Source organism: Apteryx mantelli, chromosome 12 (assembly GCF_036417845.1).
Source record: "Apteryx mantelli isolate bAptMan1 chromosome 12, bAptMan1.hap1, whole genome shotgun sequence".
Taxonomy (NCBI): Eukaryota; Metazoa; Chordata; class Aves; order Apterygiformes; family Apterygidae; genus Apteryx; species Apteryx mantelli.
Genome location: NC_089989.1, coordinates 14,093,757 through 14,116,156, shown reverse-complemented (window position 1 = coordinate 14,116,156; position 22,400 = coordinate 14,093,757). Strand labels below are relative to the sequence as shown.

Genomic DNA, 22,400 nt, shown 5'->3' with positions numbered 1-22,400 from the left:
TAGTTCTGGCATTATCCCACAGCTGTGAGCAGCTGCATCTGTTGCTGTTTTGGGCCTGGCTATCTCAGAGAGGATTTACTGACTAGTTTTATGAGACAGAAACAAAACGTCTAGAATGGAAATCTATTTATAATTTGACTTGAAACAGGGCCACTTTTAGTAACTAGGGCTGAAGGGAGCATGCTGGGGGCCTTAGCAACTGCGGCTGAGGCGGCAGGGCCCGGCTCGCGCAGCCTTCCGGCTCGCGCAGCCCCCTCTGCCTGTCCTGGGCAGCCTCTCCACCCGGGCTGCGCGCTTATCGCAAAGATGCAGAAGTGAAATACAGAGCTGCTGGGGGAGGCCGCCTGCCCCGGGGAGCTGCTGCCGTTGTTCCTGCAGGGCATGATTTAAGCAGACTGGGGAGTAGGGTGACTACAGCAGGCTGGGAGCAAAGGGAGCCTGCGTGGCTGGCCTGCTTGTTCTTCTTCACCCTGTCGTGCGCCTGTAGTTACCTGGCCAAGAGGAACTGCTCGGCCCCCCACTTGACACTTCAACACAGTTGTATAGTCCAAGCTGCTTCCTGGCTCGCTGTAAATATTGTGCCAGCACACTGGGAAGCCATGTGCACATCCCTGCAGTGTGGCACTTCAAAAAAAATCTCTAGGCCGTGGTTTGGAGAGCAGGGTAGAGACCCCAGGGGCTGTTCAGCAGTTGCTGCTGCATACGAGCCGGGGCAGTAATTAAGGTATGACTGGATCATCAGCACAGCTACATGCACATGCTGAGCATCTGGGCTTGCCTAGAGCTAGCCCTCTTGTCCGCCCTTCAGCTGACAACTGCAGATGAAGAGGCTTTGTAAGCAAAAGCGCAAGCTCCCATAAAACAAAATATTTACTGAATGGGCAGTTAAAAAAAAAAGAAAAGAAAAAGTAGTAACTGAGTCTAAACACAGTGATCTCAGCCCACCAAATCCCCCACCCCCCCACGTGAAGTTTCAGATCACCCTCAAAGGGACAGACGCGAGTCACATCGGGTCTTCCAGCACTGCCTGTGGCTCACTTGCATCCTGGGGAGGTGCTGGGTCAGGTCCTGGGGCTGGAGAGCTGCTGCGCAGCCTCTCCCAGGCAGTCTGCCTTAAACCCTCCACCTGCTAGGCTGAGCCTGTTAACTGTTTGTAGGCAGGAGCTGTGTGTGTGTGTGTGGGGGGGGGGGGGGTCCCATTCGTGCACACATGCTCGCAGCAGTCAGCCACCTCACCGGGAACAGAAATCCCACTGGTAAAGATCTTTCTTACCCAATCCCAAGCATGACCATTTTGGCCTTCTAAAAACCCTACATTTGTATTTACTTGACTCATATGAGACGTGGCAGATATTGGAGAGTTCTAATAATCTTCCCGGCTTTCTCATCAGGTAGTTGCAGCTTTTGTCTATTTTTTTTTTTTCTCCATCTTCTGATTTCTCACATTCTACTACCATAACACACACACAGACACAAACCCACTGCCACACCACATCATTAAATACAGCCAAAGCAGCACCAGCTAGAACTCCCTGCCAGCAAGAGGCCAGCCAGGCATCTGCCACTACAGCACCATACCTGCCGCCTCGGACTGAATGGACAGCTTCAACGCGTAGGATGCTCTCTGACAAAAAGCTCTAATCACTCTATGACTCTGGCCATAAAGGGTATTTAATAGCACTTGGTTTCAGATAACACTTAACGGTTACAATCGTTGACATTTGGCACTGTCTACATTACAACAGCATCAGGGGACTCGGTCACGAGGTTCTAAGTCAGCGTCCCTGTAACCGTGTTAAAACCAGGGCAGGCCAGCTACCCTCCGAATCGTGGCCGCGGCGTGGCGAAGGGCACGGCTGCTGCGGCGAGAGCGGAGCTGTAGCCTGGCTGCTAGGAGCAGCAGCGGGGCTCCTCCGCGCTCACAGCCCGAGTCGGCTTCCCCGGAGCGCTGCACTAACAAACAGCCCTGCTGCTTCCAGCCGGCAAGGCAGCTCCCGCATCACCGCGCTGCACACGCACGCTACGGACAAACCCCTCCATGGCCTTGTAGCTGCGCTCGGGCCCTTAGAGACAGAATTACATTTTCTGGGGTAGAAGATGTATCAGCGAGCGAAATACTAATCCCCCCTCATGATCACACTAACTCATTAAATTTACTTTTAATATAATCACAGTATTAAATGTTAAAAAAAAAACAACCAAAACAACCCATACTTGTTGATATCAATACATTATTAAATTAAGCAACCGCTCACACATCATCAGCTGATGATGTCCCTACTGTGAAAATGCAGGGTTAAAAATAATAACAATAAAAAAGAACAAAAGCATCATTAGACTGAGTTATGCTCCCTGCTATGCAGGTTTCAATACCAATCACACCTGAGAGCACAGTTTTAAAAGGGCCTTTGGCAGCCTTCAGCAAGCAAGTACGCGCGGCCATAGAAACCAGTGCAAGAGCAACTCTTGCTCTCACAGGCTTTCTTTCACTCGCTTGCCACCAAAACAAAAAAAAAAAAACCCTGCAAATTTAAAGAAACAAAAATTTAGTGTTTTTAATCCCAAACACTTTTCTGTAAGCCTCCTAAAAATCTATAGCCATTGTTTAAAAAAAAAAACAAAAATCCCCAAACTAAACAGTGTGGATTTTAACTCAAATTTGAAATAGTTACCACATCCTTAAGTTACTGAGAACTCAGAGTGCAAATGTCCTGGCTTCTCTCCTAAACCACCGCCTCACAAAATACCACAGAGAGCAAAGGTGAAGGAACCAGCCCATTTTTAAATTTCCATATTTGATCTCCAGTAAAGAGCATCAGGGTTTCCTACAGTCACAGGCAAGTTACTCGTGTCAACATACCATGTTTTCAGACAGCCAGACATTTTTAATCTCTTTTTATAAGCCTGCCAACAAAGTTTTGACTTTAGCAAAACGATTTTGCAGTTCACGTTTCAATAAAGGATTTCGGATAGTGCAACATGATTGACTAGTCAAAAGGGCACCTACAGTTCACCGAAAAGTTTGTGCCCTTTATTTGCTTGGCTACATCTAATACAGGCCCAAGAGGGTTCCCCCTACAATTTTTTTTTTCTCCTGCTTGATTTTTTTTTTCCTTTACAAAGACCAGGAATGTCAAGCCTTTTTTTTTTTTTTTTTTTTAAACCCAGGAACAACTATCTAACTGAGACATGCACTGGGTGCTCTCAAACCTCACAGAAATGAAAACAGTTGACTGCTCAGTAGGGAACTTTTCTTCCAAGCATTAGCTACAATTTTTTGTCAGCGGTGTATAAAACCCACTCCTGTTCTTGATCAGGATTAGCTTCCTTGGTAGCTGGCTTCCTTGGAAGCGTCTCTCCTCAAACAGAGAATCAATAGGAATGCATCGAGACTCAAATTTGTGAAATAAAAAAAGCAAACAGGACAAAAAAAAATACGGGACCAACTTTTCAGTCTCTCATACATCACAGAGAAGAGCCCCCCCCTCGCCCTCCCACCTGGCGGGACACGTAAAGAGACCGAGGCGGTGCGGGAAGCTGGGGTCTGAGAAACCGAAACGGGTTGGCACCATCACCTTTCAGCTCTCCGTAGCACAGGGAACCAGCCCTTCTTGGGCCATAAGAACTAGGATACCGCACAAGTTTAGAAATCCATCAGTGAACAAGGCTTTACTGACAACTTTTTTCATACAGTTAAAAAATAAAAATACAGAACACAGCGGACAGTGTCACATATTAAAAACGAATAAAATGGGCTCTATTTAAATGGTATTAAAATTAATTAGGAACTAAAAATCTTACCATTTTGGCTGAGGTGTTTCGAGCCTCCGCCAAAATGATCGGCCTTAAAAACAACTGGGTTGTGTGACACACAAAGAAAACATGGAATTTGAAAAGACAGTGTGGGCTAGGCAGTGTCTTTGACTATAACTATCACCATATGTTCTTCTTCTAACTTCCCCAATGTCCTTAGTGCTGACTGGAGGTACTGCTGAGAGAATTCACAAGGAGGGAAGGCGTAAAGCATGCCTGTGCTGTCTCTGCCCTTCGCCCCTCCCACGGGCAGGCTGATAACCCCAGCAGCCTGCTTCTGTTTCAAGTAGGAGACCAGATTCCTGAGAAGCCGTCGCTGCAAGCCAGGCTCTACAACAGGGAAGGTCCCCTCGGCCCCTGTCCCTCCCGGGGCGGACTGGGTAGCCAGGAGCACAGCGTAGCCATTGGGGCTGCCTTGTTTGATCCGGCGAGTTACTTCATCCAGCTTGGGCTGGTCGAGCCGAAGTCTCTGAGCGATTTTGAGCTGCGTTAACTTCCCGCCAGATGAATGGTCTTTAAGGAGTCCGTTGATGACGCCTAGGTCTCCCTCCAGGATGTGCATAGACGTAGGGAAGCAGCTATTTTTTAGCACAAGAAGCCCGTTCCAAGCAAGCTGCAGTGTCTGGGCATATTCTGATAAATTCTTTAACTTTTTGGTCTCCGATTTTGGCTCCTCGTGAGTTTTGGATTCCGATTCGCCAGTTCGATGATTGCGTTCGCTGTCCCTTTTTTTAGGCTGGGGAGCATCGGATGCTTCACGATGGGGTTTCTCCTCAGTCGCGTGACGATTGTTCTGAAGGGAGTTACTCTGCTCTTTCTCGACTCCAGATTCTGTAGTGTGATTCTCTTTGCGAACCCTGTCCGGGCTGCGGTCTAAAGCTGGCCCACCGGCCTTTGTCCTGCTTCTGTCCTCGTAAGGCGAGTGAGTAGTCCTCCCACGATCGCTGGAAAGACTGCGGCGTTTCCGCCTTTCTTCCCACGGTTTGGGCACGTTACGATCGCTGTCGCTGCCCCAGCGTTCTCCGCTCCGGCTACGCACCGATCGGCTGTAGCTTTCCAAGTTGTTTCTGCGTTCAGCATTTTTGGCAGGGCTGGCCCAGTCTGCCTCTGCAAAGCTCCTGTCTCTGTCCGAGTACAGGAGGTGTGGAGGAGTCCTATCTCGCACCCTCAAATCTTGCTCTAGGCTTCTGTGTCTGCTATACCCATCCGCTAGCAGTTCATAGTGCACGGGGAGAGGTGCAGGCTGGTACTGCTGCGGGTATCTCGTCTCTTCGGCTTTGGCAAAATCCACTCGAAGTCTCCTCTCCGGTCCACCCAAAGGAAAGCCCCTCATTTGCGCACAGGCAGCCTGGGCAGCATCCAAGCTTTCGTACTGGATATAAGCAAAGCTGTCTCCCTTCACATAGTCAATAGTCCTGATGCTGCCAAAGCGGTCAAACTCCCTAGCAAGGGCAGCCAAGGAAGTACTCGGACCAAGACCACCCACCCACAGCCTGGTAGTAGGGTTGGCTTTGCCGTAGCCAATTTTGATAGGGTTCCTGCCAACCACACGGCCTGACATAGCGACCTTGGCCCGATGCGCCATGTCCAAGTTTTGGAACTTAAGGAAAGCGTAAGCCCCACCTTGGCCCCGGGCAGGGCGCTTGATCACCACTTCTTCGATGATGCCGTACTTCTCAAAGGCACGTCTCAGCTCCACCTCCGAGACGTTGTGGTCCAAGTTGCCGATGAAGAGGTTCCGAGTAGCTCTCTGGTCATCCTCCGGCATCAGGTCTTCCTCAGCCACGATGGGGTAAGTGTAGGGTCGGCCGCGCTCATCGTACAGCCCGTAGTAATCCAGAGCCCTCTCCCGCTCCCGGGAGAGTCCGATGGCAGCGGCTTCCAAAGCGAAGGCGGCGGCTGCAGCGTGAGCATGTCTCGGCCGTGGCTCCCGCAGCAAGGGGCTGGTGACAGGAGAGAGCGACCTCTGTTTGTACTGGTAGGTGCTGTGGATGGGTGGCAGGTAGCCCAGGGGCTCCGGGGAGGGCGCAGGGGGCGGCGTGCGGCTCCTCCGGCCCCCGCGCAGATAGACCGGCTCCACCTTGAGGGGCCGATCGTAGAGGAGCAGCTGCCGAGCCCGGGCATGCCGGCGGGCGTCCCGGGCATCCCCGGGGTGTCGGAAGTTGACGTAGGCAACGCGGCCGAGCTCGGGCGTGTGGGAGAGTTTGACACTGATGTCCCCGGCGCCCCCCCCCGCGAAGCGCTGGAAGAGGCGGAACAGGCCGTCCTCTAGCAGCTGGTCGGGCAGGGCCGCGCTCAGCCCGCTCACCAGCAGCGTCTTGTACTCACAGGAGCCGGGCGGCTCCCCGGCCAGGCCCGCCGAGCCCCCCAGCGGCGCCAGCAGCAGCGAGGGCGCGGCGCCCGGCGGCGGCCCGGCCAGCAGCAGCGAGGGGGCCACCACGGCGCCCGGCAGGGCCTTGGCCTTGGGCACGCCGAGCGCCCGGGAAGACGACGACGACGACGACGACGACGAGGGGGCGGCCTGGCTGCCGCCGCGGGCGCCCGAGGCCGAGCCGCTCCCCGCCGGGCGGTGGTTGGAGTCGCCGCCGCCGCCGGCGCGCTCATCGCCGCGGTGGCTGCGGGAGCTGGAGCCGCCGCCGCCGCCGCTGCCGCCGCCGGGCGTGGACTTGTCCCGGCTGCTGCGGGAGGCGCCCGAGCTCCGGTGCGGGCCGCGCCGGCTGCTGCTCTCGCGCTCGCGCTCCCGGGGCCGCTTGGCGGCGGCGGCGCGGCCTCCCCCGGCCCCCGACGGGCTGGAGTCCCGTTCGCTGCCCCGCTTCATGGCGCCGGGGCCCGCGGCTCAGGAGACGCCTCCGGCGGCCGCCGCCATCTTGGACAAAAGGGAACGAAGGCGGCTCCGGCCGCCGCGCCGCGCGGGCCCTACGTCATCGCCCCGCGCCCCGCCGCATGGCGGCGTCAGGAGCGCAGTGGCTCCCACACGGCGACGTGACGCAGGCGAGCCGCCGGCCGCACGTGACGCCGCGGGACCAATCAGGAGGCGCTCTGGCGCGCTGCTCGCCCGCGGACCCTCCCCGGCCGCGGCGGGGGGGGGGGGGAAGGGGGCGAAGCGCGCGGGGCCGCGCCGTTGCCGGCGGCGGGCGAGGGGCGGGGCGCGGCGCCGCAATCACGTCACACGGCACGCGTCCGCCCGGTACAGCCGTTGCACTTTAATGAAGGTCCCGTACAGCGCGCGCCGCCCCCGCGCTCCCCTCAGAGGTCGGCGCGGGCGCCGGCGGCCCGCGGCGCGTACTTGGGCATCAGTTCGTGGATCCTGCGGATGAAGTCGGACTTCTCGGCGCAGCCCTTGCACGTCTCGCCCCAGTCGTCGAGGATCCGCCGCAGCTCCTTGACGCGCAGCTTGCGCAGGTCCGCGGTGCTCAGGTCGATCTGCTTGTCTGCGGGGAGAGCGGGGCCGCCGTCAGCGGGGCCGCCGCGCCGCACCGCGCCGCCCCCCGGTGAGCAGTGTGGCCGCACAGGCCCCGGGCAGCGCCGCGGCCGAGGGCTGCGGGGGGAAGCGGCGCCCGGCTCCCGCAGGGGGAAGGAAGGACTCGGGCACCAGGTAGCTTTTCTTTTCTTTTTTTTTTTTTTTAAACCAAAATTCATTATTAGCAACCAAACTTTTTGGCTTCAAGTTAGATGCAGGAGGTCTACAAGAAACCCAAAATCCCAGCTATTAATACTGCGGGAAATGCTTTAATTCCCTTTTCCACTGGAAAAAAAAAAAGAGGGTAGTGGAGAGATTTTAGAGGAAAGATAAGCAACAACAAAAAGCTGACTAGGAAGCAACAGTACATCTAATACAGTGAGTGAGAACTATAAAGACCAATGATCCGAGGGCTGTCTCATGGGAATGTAAGGGCAGAGAAACAGGGAAGCAGTCAGAAAGAAGTATTTCCAAGACTTTTCTTCAAATTAAGTCTTTTAAGGAAAAGAATATATCATCCAGGAACAAAAGAGTTGAAGAAAGCTGGCAAGAAACACACTGCTGAATGTTCTGGACAGACACCAGAAGAGGTGAGAAAGAAAGGGCTTATCAACCAGCCACCTGGTAACCGTGAGAGCAGCTCTGCTAAGGGCCTGGGCCCTGGTCACAGCAGATACCATCCCAAGCCATAGCAACACACCTGGCTGCTCCCCAGGACAAGCTTCTAAGTTATTCCAGAGAGAGATTTGAGTGCAGTACTGCTGATGCCTGGGAGTTACTTACTTCAAGACAGATCTGTGGTTCTTTGTAAGCTAAAAAGGTTTAGTGTCAAACAATCTTACCTGAGCATCTCATTAAAACCTCTCTAAGATGTTCGTGTAAGAGAATAACCCAGGTTGTGCAACTAATTATGCCAGTGATCTCATTACAGAATTTGAGAGCAAGTAGTTCTAGCACCTTTCAAAATAAGGCAGCTCAAGGCTAATTTATAATGTGTAAGCCAGAGTCCTGTACGCTGCTTTACCCCAAATGACCCACACCCCAGAAAAGCATGGCCGTTTCCCTTTCTGCTGGCAACTCACCATATTTTAGTTCACAGATCTGACTGTCTTTCTTCTTAAGTTTCTCGCAGATCTTTTCCACAGGGATGTGATGACTCATGGGTTTTGAGACCTCATTAATGATTTTGGTAGCTGCATCACTTGTGGCCCCAACATAATAGCACTAGAGAGAAGAAAAGAGCAAGGTGGAGATGCATGGGAAAAAATGCTTCTAAAAGGAGGGTTTTCTAGCCACCTTCTCTCCTTGCATGGTTTGTGCAGCTAGATGTTTCATGTTACAGAACCCTTCCAAGTGACTGCTACAGACAGGCAAGAGAAAGACTAACTCTAAGCCCAAAATACTGAGCAAGGACATTTCCTATTACACTGCTTCATGGTTGTTGAGGCCATTTGTCTTGTTTCTCAATTTTTTTTTTAAATTGAATTGGATTCGATTAAGTGTCTTCTTCATTCAAGGAGAAGGACTTTCTGAAGCATTTCCCCTCTGCATTTCTGATGGAATCCCTCTGCAGGTCTCTTCTTAGGGAGCATTCAGGACCTTTTCCTTGGGGCTCTTCATTGGGGATTGTCATCTGGTTTTAATTAGTTTAATTCAGTTTTCCTTTATTTAGTTTTCACCTAAACAGCATAAATATCTTTGCAGCTAATATAGCATCCCAAATACTATTTAAGGGACAGGAAAGTCCTACAGAAAATAAAGCTTTGTAATCCCCAGAACTTCAGTAACAAGGAAAAGTAAGATCAACCAAAAATGACCTCTGTTGACAGTTTGTTTTTTTGTTTTTGTTTTAAAGAATTAAAGCAGTCGGAATTCTCAAATCTCTTATTACAATACACTACCAGTTGTGGCCACATAGCTAGGAAGAACAGCCTTCAGGAAGCTATATCATACATAAACAGAAAGACTTGTTTCCCCTCATTTGCCAAGCATTTTACAACTTTTTCCCCCAAAAGGCAAGTAAGATTTACTACTACTTACCAGCCGGTTCTCTTTGCCTTTTGCCTCTTTGCAGGACTTCAAGAGCTCCTTCTCAATACTGGCAGGTGTGAACTCAACATCGTTGTCCTTTAGACTCTGGTAGAACCTTCCCAGAAAGGTAACACACACTAGAAGGGAAGATGGATGTAGTTATCTGCAACTGCACACCAATCTAGTGGCAGCTCATAGGGAAACAGGACAGAGGATTTGATTTGGAGAGAGGAACTTGTAGAAGCTGTATTAGCAATCAGTGACTTGACACATATTTCAGTAAGTCTTTCAGAGCACACGTGAATAAGCAATACCCCCTGGTATTTTTGGTGGGCTTTTGATGACCTGATGAACCAGATCCATGTAAGCATCCAGTTGCTTCCATACATTGTACTGAGAGAGCAGCAGGATTCAGCTGGGGGATATGACACGAGACTGCCAGGGCAAAAATGTAAACTTAAAGTCTTATTCTTGTTGCTTTTGGAAGCATCTCAACAGACCACAGGCTTCAAAAAGAGTTCTGATCCAGGAACAACTGCCTCTATGCCCATAATCACATTACAGACTCCATGTATACTGTTTTTAGTAATAAGACATTACTGATTATCAAGTTGATTCAATTTATAAGTAAGATCTTTTTCTCTTGGAAATAAGACTTATGTGATCCCATTCTATGTCCATTTGGCATGTTTCTCTTTCCTCCCCCTGCCCCCAAGAGCTTCTGAACTAGTTTCAAATAAATTGAAAGAGAAGAAAGTCTTAAAGATAATGAAATTCCTGCAAGTCATCAGCACTTGAACAGCTCAAAGTCCCTATCTGTGGGAAGGGCACATAGAACATGGTCATTGCTTTCCCTGTGGCAGCAATCAGTCAACATATACCCCAAACTAAGCACAGCACAGCTGTTGCTGGGGAGGAGTAACTAGAGCTAGTTACTGTAGTACTACAGTTACTGTGCGTCTGATCTGTGCAACAGGACGATGATGAGAGACGCTGCAACTTTGCCGAGTGTCCAATTTCACTCATTCTGCTGCTCACACAACTTGCCTGTGAACAGCAGCATCAGCTGGATCAAGAGGCCCAATGGCCTGTGACCCAATTCCTGCAAATCCTCTAAGTTTTCATTACTTTCAGGTGTTCGACAAGTGCCAGACACTGGCCCTGCCTTTGGGAGAGGGGTACAAGTCATGTTTCTCATATGATTGGGTTACCCCAACAGGAAGGGGTTGACTAATGATGTTGTCATTAGCAACTTGTATTCAACTCCAAACTCAAGGCATGGCACAGGAAGCCGGAGAATACAGGAGATCCAGTAAGACCATCTTGAAACCTAGTAGAAACTTACTCTCATTGTGTTAAAACTAGAAGTAATTACAGGCTGGATGATTTAGGAAAACATTTTTTGTATGCATACAACACCATCATTTACCTCACATTAGTTTGTCCCCAGTCACAGACACACACTGATGTCCACTGTGCGCTGTTTGGAAGTGAAAACCTTCGGAAAAAATAAAGATGCTGCAGGCAGTGGTACCGATGACTAGATTACAGTTGAAACAAGTTTCCAACCTAGTGCTGGGATAGCAGCTGAAAGAGTTTTAATTTACTATGTTCCCTCCCCCCTCCTTCTGTTGTACTGTTTCTCTCCCCACAAAAAGGTGGAAGTGGTGAGCATTAGTACCAAAAAATCCCAACCAGTGGCTATATGCACACCTCAGGTTGTTCTTGTTTCATCTGGACAATCTGTGCTGCTCCATCACACCAGAGCAGTTTAGTTTGCTATGCTGTTCAACAGCTTCCCCCCAAAAAAACTTTTGTATTTAAGCAGTACACAGAGAGCCCAGCCTGATTTAGATCAGCTGAATACCTTTTGGGATCTGTCTTCTAGCTTTGTGTTGTTTAAGAGAGGATACCCGGGCGGTCACTGGGTAAAGCCAAGGTGAGCACTGCACAGCGATGAGGAAGGACGAGAAGGCAGGTGAGTAAGTGCCCAAGTCTCACTTCCTCCTGTCCGCTGCCTCTCAGCGCCTCCGGGACGGGTGCTGGGGACGCCACCCCGGAGGGAGGCCCGGGACGGCGGCCCCCGCACGCAGGCCGTTTCGAGCTGCGGGACGGCGGCTGCCCCAGAGGCGGCCCGCTCCCGCCGCCCGCTCCCCGGGGGCTGCTCTCCTTTCCCTCGCACCGCCGCTGAGCCGGGCGAGGACGGGCACCGGCTCTCGCTCTCTGAAAGCGCAGGCAGCGCTAGGCGCTCCGCACCGGGGCGTCCCCGAGCCGCTCGGCTCCCAGCGCCCCGCAGAGCCGGGCACCTGCGCCGGCACCGCCGCGGCCCAGGGCCCGGGCGGACTTCGGAGAGTTTTCCTGCCCCGGGAGGAACCGCCCCCGGGCGGCCGTTCGCGGCCCCAGCGCTGCCGCCCCCCGCCGCCGGCGGGGCGGGCGGGAGGACCGGCCCCGACCCGGCCCCTCGCACGGGCGGGCCGGGCTGCGCTGCACTGCAGGCGGCGGCAGGGAGCGGCCTCACCGCCTCGGCCCCCGGGGGCCGCCAGCCCGGCCCGCACCCCCCTCCGGCCCGGCGCGGCCCCACTCACCCTCGCACTCCCCGTCGCGCAGGGCCCGGCTGCCGGCCGGCAGCAGGAGCAGGGCCAGCGCCGCCCAGAGCCCGTGGGCCGCCTGCATCCCGCCTCGCTCGGCAGCCCGCGCGCACTGCGCCCGCCGCACCGGCAGCGGCGCCCCGCCCCTCGCCGGCTTCCCCCGGGCGCTGCCGCCCCATTGGCCCGCTCCCCGCCCTGCTTCCACGCTGCCTCCTCCCATTGGCCACTCTGCGGCCTCCACGGGAGAGTTGGCGGCTGCTGATTGGGGAAGGCGGCCGGACGCCGGCAGACGGAGAATTTCCCCTCCTCCTTTGGCCGCCATTTTTGTTAAGGGAAAAACGTCCTCGTGCGCCTTGCCCCGCTTCTTGCGGGCGCCATTTTCTAAAGGGGCAAATTCTCACACGTTGGGACTCGGCAGCCGTGAGGCGGCGGGCGGCGGGCGGTGGCGGCGGCGCGGACGGGCCTCGGCTCGGCTCCCGAGCGGTGCCGCCCTGAGTGGCACCCGTGGGCTGCGTCCATCCAAAGCGGGCAGTCCTGGCAGCCCCTGGGGCGGCAGGATGGTGAACTGAGGTAGGGCTGCGGCAGCTGCCCGCACCCCTGGTGACACTGCATTTGGTGCCATTGGTTGCCTCAGGCCTGCTGGGGTCCTGGTTTTCCGGTTCCCTGGGGACTGAGGGAAGCATGAACACGGGGAAGGGAGCTCGGCTGGGTGGAGGAAGAGCCACCTGGGTGGGCAGCCATTAGGAGGGGTGCTGCCTCCTGTGGGGGACAGCAGAGCTGGTGCTTTGGGGCCAGCATTCTCCTCCAGCCTTAGTTTAAACACCCTTCATGGGTGGTGGTTGTGGTCATGCCTCTATACACCGTGAATTATAAAGCCTAAATCTCCTGCAGTGGGATACTTGAAAGCTGAGCATTAAGCTTAAAAATCGGTGGGAAACTAATATAAGCATAATTCGTTTCTGGCTTTTTTGGGGTGTTTTTGCCAAGCCATGGAGACAAACGAGGATATTCAGAATTCCTGCTTATTATCCCAGTCGCTGTGCTCATAACTATTTTTTCCCAAAGCCCTGAAGTGAGGGCCATTTGTTCAAGGCAATTCCTAGTATAATCTCTGACTCTACATATACGTAATTTAAATCCATTTGAAGTTGCAGGCCATTTGCTACCAATTGGTAGCCTAGGGTGAGGAGTACAAACTAATCACTTGTTTCTTGGCTGGCGGAGCTATGTGTTTAAGTGTATGTGTCCTAGGAGATCATTCTACAAAAGAAGGTAGAGGTGAAGTCATGTCCCTGTGCTTCAGCAAAGAGGTATGCCTTAGCTTGATGTGGTTCTCTTGGCCCAGGAAGGCTAATGGGACTGCCTAGTTGTGCCTGCCCCAGACAAAGCCATGGTATGAGATCTGGAAAAATATTTAGTATCTGAGTTTGATTTTTCATTCAGGTCATCAACTGAATGTTCTAGATGAGAGAGGCAGGATGGGGAAGAGGAACAGCCTGGTTCAGCTCAGGTCACATAGCAGGTGAGTAGTAATATGGATGCTGTGTCCTACCCCTGTGAATACATTGCATGTGTTTATTGGCTAGAAAAGGTGGACTTCCACTTTTCTAGATCGTGTTGCTACTCCAAATGTATGTGTTATGTTTAGTGATGATATCATTGTCTTGTTTTTTAAATCAGTCCGCAACGATTCCCAAAATTATTAGAAGTGAATGTACTTTAGGAAAATCTTTGGCTTTTTTAAATTTATGCAGTTTACCTACTAGCGTCACCCAGTTGTGCAGAGAAGTGGTTACTTTGCTGTTGTTGCATATCAGGATGGTGACCAAAAGAGCTGCAAAATCAAGGGGATAATTAATTACAGGCAAGTAGACTTAGATCCAGAATTACGAGAATTTAAGAGCTCAAGAATTCGGAGGAAGTTTCAAACTATCAAAGAAGTATGGTTATTAAACAATACTTCAAACAAAGTAGGTGTTTAATACTTTTTTTGGAAGGGGCCATGTGACAGAATTGACTTTGTTTTTGAATTGGGAAGTGAGTCTCCTGATATGTTTCAATATGGAATTCTCAGATGGTTTTGAAGAAGAATGAAGACTCCTTTTGTTGATTTTGTGTGTTTATTTATTTATGTATTTATAGTTTATTTTCACATGCTCCAGGGGCTGTCCTTTTGGACTGTCTTCCTTTTTTGCGCTACTTCCTTTTGATCCGCAACTATGTTTCTAGTAGTCTGTCACCCCCCACCTCCAGGCACTGTCTTTTTCTGGAGCGTTAGGGATTTGTCACAGCTGCAGCCAGGGTGCTGGACAGCTTGTGCTGATCCTCAGTGCTGTTGGAACGTTCTGACTGTTACTAGTGTAAGTTGGATGTGTGTTTGAAAAAAACATTTTTTTTCAGTATAATTTTGTGTTATTAGGGACTTCTCCTCTAGCTGTGATTTTTTGCAGCTAATAGACACTGGCCTTGCAATCACTGTCACCTGGGTTGGAGCTGGAGCCTATGGCTGAGTGAGGAGTAAGCCACTGGTGACTTTCAGTCAGTTTTTTGCAAGCTTATAGAGTAGTTATGATAGCTTGGAGTGCCACAGTTATGGATGGACAGTGTTGGTTGTCTGCTAGGAATATAGTGTCACCTGTGACTCTGTTTTGCTCTGATGGAGCAACTAATCTTGGAAACCATTTTCAGGCACATGAAGGACAAGAAGGTGCTCCAGAGTAGCTAGTGTGGGTTCTCGAAGGGGAAATCACACTTAACTAACCTGATAGCCAGCCTTCTATGATGAAATGACTGGCTGGGTAGATGAGGGGAGAGCCGTGGATGTTGTCTACCTTGACTTCAGCAAGACTTTCGACACTGTCTCCCATAACATCCTCATAGACAAGCTGAGGAAGTGCAGGCCAGATGAGCAGACAGTGAGGTAGATTGAAAACTGGCTGAATGGCAGAGCTGAGAGGGTTGTGATCAGTGGCATGAAGTCTGGTTGGAGGCCAGTAACTAGCGGTGTCCCCCAGGGATCAATACTGGGTCCAGTCTTGTTCAACTTCTTCGTCAGTGACCTGGATGAAGGCACAGAGTGCACCCTCAGCAAGTTTGCTGATATACAAAACTGGGAGGAGCGGCTGATACACCAGACTGCTGTGCTGCCATTCAGAGGGACCTTGACAGGCTGCAGAGATGGGCAGAGAGGAACCTCATGAAGTTCAATAAAGGCAAGTGCAGAGTCCTGTACCTAGGGAGGAATAACGCCATGCACCAGTACAGGTTGTGGGAAGGGGAGGCGATCTGCTGGAGAGCAGCTTTGCAAAAAGGGACCTGGGGGTCCTGGTGGTAACAAGTTGACCATGAGCCAGCAATGTGCCCTTGTGACCAAGAAGGCCAATGGCCTCCTGGGGTGCATTAGGAAGAGTGTTGCCAGCAGGTCGAGGGAGGTGATCCTCCCCCTCTGCTCAGCCTTGGTGAAGCTGCATCTGGGGTGCTGGGTCCAGTTCTGGGTTCCCCAATACAAGAGAGACATGGAGCTACTGGAATGAGTCCAGCAGAAGGCTCCTAAGATGATTAAGAGGCTGGAGCATCTCTCATATGAGGAAAGGGTGAGAGAGCTGGACCTGTTCAGCCTGGAGAAGAGAAGACCAAGGGGGGGGAATGTCATCAGTGTGTATAAATATCTGAAGGGAGGGTGTAAAGAGGACAGGGCCAGACTCTTTTCAGTGATGTCCAGTGATAGGAAGAGAGGCAATGGGCACAAACTGAAACACAGGAAGTTCCATTTGAACATGAGGAAAAGCTTTTTGACTGTGAGGGTGACTGAGTACTGGAACAAGTTGCCCAGAGAGGATGTGGACTCTCTATCCTTGGAGATATTCAAAAGCCGTCTGGACAGGGTCCTGGGTGGCCTGCTTGAGGGGGTTTGGACTAGATGATCTCCAGAGGTCCCTTCCAACCCCAACCATTTTGTGATTCTGTATGCTCCAGGCCATATTGCAGTGGTTTTACAGTGGAGGTTAGGAGTGATGTGCATCAACCCATTGTTTCTGATCAGGTGTGAATGAGGGAAAGGTGGGTAGGTTGATAATACATTGGTATAACATCCCTTTTCAATTTTGCATGTGTAAAAGGGTGATGGTTAGAGAGAGGGAGCCTACTGGAGAAGAGGAAGTTGATGCCAGCATTTAAATGGTCTGCTTGTTTTCCCCATCAAGTGATAACCACAAAGGTTGGGACTGAAGTTGTTTCTAATTTCATGCAAAACCAGGCAAGTTCTATAGCTGAAAATGATCAGCTTGAGGGGAAAACTGAAGGGGAACCAAGTAGCTATAAATATGCATGCATGATTTTGGTGGGCATTAATAGTACAAAGGGAAGTGAGTTGGGTAGGACTAATAAGGGAGCTGGAATATGATCAGCTCTTAAATACTGGTTTTAGAAGTTTTGGCTTAGTAAGTAGAAGGGGTCAACTAACTAACTATGGTAAGTAGGATGCTATAGGTGGTAGCTTGCTAGGGGCAAACAGGAGAGTTCCTGAGAATAGTAAAATGGTGGGGACCGGAGTTCTTAGTGCTGTTAGGAGGTTTTAGTTATGTAAATGGTGAAAGCCGAGTGTTTGTGGTGAGGCTACTACATGGGCTAGACCTTTGCTGGTTTTGTGGTCTGAGAAAGCAGATCTGTGTAGAGGTATCGGAGTGGGCGAAAGGAGTTGGTTTTCAGTTGATTGGTCTGAGAGGGCAATGAAGATAGTATGTTGTTCTCTAAGCAGAGTAGAGCTGAAACCGGGTTAGTTTGCTGAAAATGTAATCCAGCACTGCTGTGGAAGAAAACTGAATAGAAACTGAAGTCTAGTGGAAAGATAAGAAAGTCACAGGGTGTAGCTATGATCTGCTGAGCAAAATCAGGTCTGGTATTAGTCACTAACTTTCTTTTATTGTGCTCACTCTTGGTCCCCCATATTCATTCATAGATGAGTCTAGGCATAAACAGTAGCAGAATCATAGAAACTCTAAATAAATTTGTAAGGGAATGATGTAATAGGGTAGCACAAGGAAGAGGAAGGATGAGAGTGATTTCTAAGTCAGAGGAGAAAAGAGACAGTTCCTGGAAATAACCAAGTGGAAAAAGATAGTTGAGGAGACCTGAGAAGTTCTGCTCTGAGACCAGACAGGCATTCCTAGGCAAATGATAATTTTCCTGTAGGAGACTGTGTTTAGCCTAGTCTAAAAATCCAGTAAAGCCTGAAGTAATATTAGAAGTGAGTGTAATTACAAATTTTGTTTGTTACTTTTGTCTGGATGGTTAAGAGATTTTAGTGATGGCTTGACGTGAAGTGGAATTTGATTTGTCATCACAGGTAGACATCGGAGACAGAGAAGACAGTGTTTGTGTTTATACTGTGGAAACTTGCTACAAAAGCTCTAGATCCAGAAATACCACTGGCCTTTATGGAAGGACCATCATAGTGTTTTGCGGCTTGTCATGTTGCATGTTAGGTAAAGAAGTCAGAGATGGAAGAGGAGTTATAGTGAAAATGGTAAGGTAAAATACCTTCGTTTAGATGATCTATCGTTCTGGTGTGCCTGTTCTTTGTATGCATTAGTTTTATCGTCATTGTAAATAGGCTAATACAAAGGACTCTTCTCAGTGAAATCCAGTGATAGGACAAGAGGCAATGGCCACAAATTGAAATATAAGAAGTTCTGTTTAAACATCAGAAAAGAAAAAAACTTTTTTTTACTATGAGGGTGATTGAACACTGGAACAGGCTGCCCAGAGAGGTTGTGGCATCTCCATCCTTGCAGATCCTCAAAACCACTGGACATGGTCCTGGGAAATGGGCTCTAACTGACCCTGCTTTGAGCAGGGGTGGGGTTGGCCCAGACAATCTCTGCAGGTCCCTGTCAACTTCAGCGATTCTGTGATTCTGGGACAAGGGTCTAATTTTGGAGAACAGTTGTGCATAAGGTACATTATGGTGGAACTGAGTTGTTCTGTATTGCAGGTGGGTGTTGCATTTTGAAAGCCTGGTTGCGCTGAGGTGATCCCTAAGGTATAACGTATACCGAGTTTTGACAAGGCTGTGAAACAGACCTGCCGGTTTTGTAAGAAGAAGGCATCATGCAACTAGTTAAAACCAACGTATGGGTGGTCAGTGCTTTCCTTTCTTGGACTTGGTGGATCTTTGTAGGTTAAGGCGCAGGGTAGCTGTGGAGTCATTCTCCATGAGCTAAGATGATTGTTTCTAGTACTGAGACTTTGTGTTTATACGAGGATGCATCTCATATAACAGATATTAGTATTGCTCCTGCAGTGAAGGGACTTAATGTGCCAATTGAAGATGCTGTGTTTCTAAAAGGCATAAGCATCTGAATCAGCTGAGTACTTTTCAGATACTCCACCAAGGCTTAGGAAATGTTGAGAAAAGAATGTCTCATTAATTCTTGTGAATATAATTCCAAAATTGGCTTTAATTCATGTAGGTTAGATGATAGCAAAGCCTGTGAAAAGGTGGAATCAGTGTGTGACTCCTGTCATAACAGTAAGGAGAACACTTGTAGATAGGCCCTTGTGGAACTGGGCTATAATGTAGTATCTATCATTCAGAGCACTGTCCAGCAAGGAATTTGCTAGGACAGTGCCTGTTAATTCATCTATAGTAATAAATAGGAAAATGAAATGAAGAGCTCATAGTATGCCTGCATTTCATTACCTACGCTTTGTGCTAGTATAATGAAATTGTCTAAAAACTTTCATGCAGTATGAAAAAAGATATATATAATAGCTAATGTAAAGTAAGCTTGTGTATTTTTGTTCATACCAATGGTAAATGTGTGAATGGAGGCTAGGAATCCAACAGAAATTATAGCTTGGACTGTTCCCATAAATTCAAAGGATTCTTTTTTTATTTAACCTGTGTTGTAGGTTACAGTATGGGTGATAATGCCAAATCAGAGTAAGAATGTACTTCTTGATGGCTGAAGAATTAATGTAGGTTTTGGTATAGAATATGAGCCCCTCCTCCAGCTAGGTCAAAGAAGATAGTATTTATTTAGGTTATGATCACTTAATGGTGTTTTGAGATTAGTGTCATTTACCTTTTTGTTCGTTTGTCAAGACAGGATGGAAGAAATGGGTTACCTTTTCTTTGTCCTGCACCTTGACCTGATTTATTAGTGCTAATGGAAGAAGATGGACATCTTTTGAGATTAATCACATGTAACAGTAGCTATAGCTGTTAATTCCCAAATCCTGTTTTCCTACATGTCTTAATTACTATTCTTTCACATCTTCTGTTAAAATGATAGGTTAAAATGATAGCTGATGAATATATCTGATGCTTGCTCTAAGAAGTTGAAATATTAAATAGTATTAAAAAATACAAAATAGTGTACTATCGGTTTGAGATAAACTTGGAAACTGTTTCCTTGCCACACGTAACAGACTTAAGGTCTTTTCGTTGCCCTGCTGTCTTCCTCACTCGCACAAAACTGCCGAGTGATGGCCGTTTCTCTGATGCATGCTAGGTGCTCCTTTGATGTAACCTGCAAGGATAAAAGTTGCGCTGCTTCTCTTTTTGACACCCACAGATCTTGTGAATATCTGAAGCAGCCTGAGGACAACCCTGTCAGAAGGACTGCAATGACCATACAGCTGTACAGTTTTAATATCAGGTATTAATCTTTAATTCCACATCACAGCAGTCGAGTGAATGGGTAAGGGAAAGAAACCCCAAACAAACGGCAGATATTTACATCTAAAATTCACACCACTTATTTGTTGGTTCTGGAAACATGCTATCACAATATATACAATGAAGTACCTTTAGGACACTTGTACAAATTATTTTCTCCTTTTAAATTTGATTTCCATTATAGATAAGATAGTTTTTTTATTTATTTTAAACATGAATACACAAAAGAGAAATGGTTAGAGGTTTTTGCCTTTTTTTAAATAAGCACAGAATGCCAGAGGTTAAAAACACATTTACAGGGCAGAATACCAGTCAGACATCACAATCTATACATTTTTTGCTCAATTTCCTGTACAAATACACAGCATTCAAATGGGGGTATTTACAAAGAAGTATGATCAAAGAAAATTTTAAATATCATCTAATTTGTTTCCCAAAGGCTCTTGCTCTCTCCAGCCTCCCCAGTTTTGGCTGATTCTCCCAAAGAAGGGATATGCTATATCCCTTACTTACCTAAAAAAAGGGCAAGTAAGCTAAAGGGGAAATGAAGAGAGAAAAAAAAAAATATTAGTCTTGCACACGGCAATAAAACCAAAGCTTTCTTCCCAACCATTGAGAAAAAAATGTATAGGTTTCAGTGATATTTTTCTAATTACTTTTCTTCTGTTACTGTAGTTCCTTCTCATTTTTGTTTCAGATGGGGCCAGCAGGTACATTGAAGATGGAGAGATCTGTAGCAGAATTCCACTGATTTTCTTGGGAATACACATTAGTTATGCAGAAACCCAAGGCAAGTACTTCTGATTCAAACTTAATACACGCGTATAGAATGACCACATCCCCTTTTAAACCATCCTGTACTATGGTTATACAAGGAATCCTTACATCCTGAGGGGCAAGTGAAACAAGTGCTGTTGCTTCCACCTGCTGCAGGACTGAGTTTGATGTTGGAGTTTTATATGCTATAAGCCAACCCACCCTGCAGAGAAGTATTAGTTCCACATCCATGAAATCTTAATTTTTTTGGAGTAATCTTTCTATCTTTTGCCCCCTTGAAGTTAAGCACTGAAAAGGAAGACAAAATGCATGGCAGACATTGAACCAGTAATAGAAATTAAGCCCAAAGTTGCTCAAATTTTATAAGTTCAGTAAGTGAACTTGAGTGAACATGAGAAGGAATCTGTCCTTCTCTGTGTGGACCTGCCATAAACTGGGTATTTGTGTACATGATTTGATTTTCAAACCCTTAAAAAAGATGCAGTAATATCACACACCCCCAAATGGACACACTGCTGTTTTGCAGTCTCTCTAATCAGAGTAGGATGATATGTTTTTAAGAGATTGTTTAGCCCAGTTGGTAGGTTTTCCAACGGACTGGGACTTAGTCTTATGTTATTTGCAGACTTGCTTTTACAAAGCTTTATTTCCAAGACCTGCTGTTCTTGCTATGAGGAAGCTCAATAAATCCCTACGTTTACTCCTTTTTAATCTTCCTACCAAAAATGGGGACAGGGGAGATGGAATCGAATACTTAGTTCTCTTAAAATATCACTTGAAGAATCTCAGTCAGATTGGAGAATAGCATATGTGAAAATAATTCATTCATTTCTAAGAAATTATCCCGACTTCGCTGAAAACATAGTTTTCATACATTTGAGCTATACCAGGGATCCAACTTTGTTCATTAACATTTAGGACTGTCCTAGCACTGGGAAACTCTCCTTCCTGTTAGAGATGAAATGTCCACTGTAGGCCAGGTTTTAATTAATATCATTGTCTTCATTGTGACAGATATAGTGATTACAAGCAGCCTGCGTTAGTAACAAAGTAGAGGAAGCAAGAGAGACTTTGTTCCAGCCAAACAGGCCATTTAAGAAACAAAAAAACTGTATTACTTTCACATGGGATAGAATTTGAGAAAGAAGAGAGATGAATCCTCTTAAAATCCCTTTCATACAAGAGCTGACTGAGTCCAGACTTCATGCAGACAGACCATCTTCAGGAGAGCTCAGAAGCAATGTACTCTGCCCAGTCATGTTATTTAGAGGTAGTGCTAAAGGTGACCTGTAAAAGATATATATAATATCCTTTTTTGCTTCTTTATGCAAAGCATATTATAGTTGTAGCATTATGGTTGTAGCATGAGAAGCTGAGTGGTTAGGGCAAGAACTGGATATGAGAGTTGAGGGCTATTCCTGCTTCTGACACTTAATTTGTATGGTGGAGGAAATCTCTTATTTGAATGTGCTTCAGAGTTTTCAATGATAAGAAAGAGTGTGGTCTCTCACTTACCATCCTCTGGACTGTGCTTTGCAATCTGCAGGTGAAAAGGGTTATAAGGAAGGCTAAAAGGTGTACAGGTGTGGTAAGGGGAAGGAGCATTCCTTGTTTATCTAAGAAATATTAAATATTTGATACTTTCTCCCTCCTTTTGACTGAAAGTTTCTTGAAAAAAAAAAAAAAAGAAATTAGGAATGAAAGATTTCTTAGGAGTTTTTTTAAAAGAACAGGTGTTGGCTCTGTTACCACAGAATATTTTCCTGGTGTGTTATATATTAAACTAAGCAAATATTGATTAAAAGGCTTTTTTTTTTTTTTTTTTTTGCATTCATAGACTAATACTGCCTCCATCTCTGCAATAGTTCTATTTCTTGTTTTCTCTAACATCACACTTGCACTTCAGCCCTTCATAGTATCTGGCAATAAAAAAAGAAAAAAAAAAAAACTGTATTGCAGCATGGGGGGGGAAAGAAATCGACTTCCCATAAGAGTGAAACAGAAGCTTTAAAGCTTCTTTATACATTCTAAAGAAGCAAAAGAGGAAACA

At 48.0% G+C, this 22,400-nt stretch overlaps 2 protein-coding genes and 1 long non-coding RNA gene across 4 annotated transcripts; 1 reads left to right on the top strand and 2 right to left on the bottom strand.

Annotated features, from left to right (window-relative positions):
- Positions 1-3,642: 3,642 nt before the first annotated feature.
- Positions 3,643-6,770, bottom strand: RBM15B (RNA binding motif protein 15B). Its single transcript, XM_013951930.2, has one exon. It carries the CDS (start codon positions 6,629-6,631, stop codon positions 3,908-3,910), a length of 2,724 nt encoding a protein of 907 aa, XP_013807384.2. The 5' UTR covers positions 6,632-6,770; the 3' UTR covers positions 3,643-3,907.
- Positions 6,771-6,996: 226 nt separating this feature from the next.
- MANF (mesencephalic astrocyte derived neurotrophic factor) lies at positions 6,997-12,026 on the bottom strand. Its single transcript, XM_067303278.1, has 4 exons — positions 11,890-12,026; positions 9,314-9,441; positions 8,356-8,497; positions 6,997-7,244 (listed from the first exon to the last, which is right to left on the bottom strand). Exons 1-4 carry the CDS (start codon positions 11,975-11,977, stop codon positions 7,060-7,062), a joined length of 543 nt encoding a protein of 180 aa, XP_067159379.1. The 5' UTR covers positions 11,978-12,026; the 3' UTR covers positions 6,997-7,059.
- A 280-nt stretch (positions 12,027-12,306) lies between these two features.
- On the top strand, positions 12,307-22,400 carry LOC106492165 (uncharacterized). Of its 2 annotated transcripts, XR_010885376.1 has the most exons (5): positions 12,307-12,462; positions 13,144-13,202; positions 13,336-13,414; positions 19,470-19,553; positions 20,271-22,400. It is a non-coding gene; the product is annotated as an uncharacterized lncRNA (long non-coding RNA). The 2 variants fall into 2 exon arrangements; XR_001293941.2 differs by lacking the exon at positions 12,307-12,462 and having other exon boundaries at positions 12,779-13,202.

What these genes read in the sequence shown, in the direction of transcription:
- RBM15B (XM_013951930.2), bottom strand. Translation starts at nt 6,631, where the DNA reads ATGAAGCGGGGCAGCGAACGGGACTCCAGCCCGTCGGGGGCCGGGGGA.
- MANF (XM_067303278.1), bottom strand. Translation starts at nt 11,977, where the DNA reads ATGCAGGCGGCCCACGGGCTCTGGGCGGCGCTGGCCCTGCTCCTGCTG. An exon ending in AAGGCAAAGAGAACCGGCTG is followed by an intron (nt 8,498 to 9,313) that starts GTAAGTAGTAGT and finishes TCTTCTCTCTAG; the next exon opens with TGCTATTATGTTGGGGCCAC. An exon ending in GATCTGTGAACTAAAATATG is followed by an intron (nt 7,245 to 8,355) that starts GTGAGTTGCCAG and finishes CTCTCCCCGCAG; the next exon opens with ACAAGCAGATCGACCTGAGC.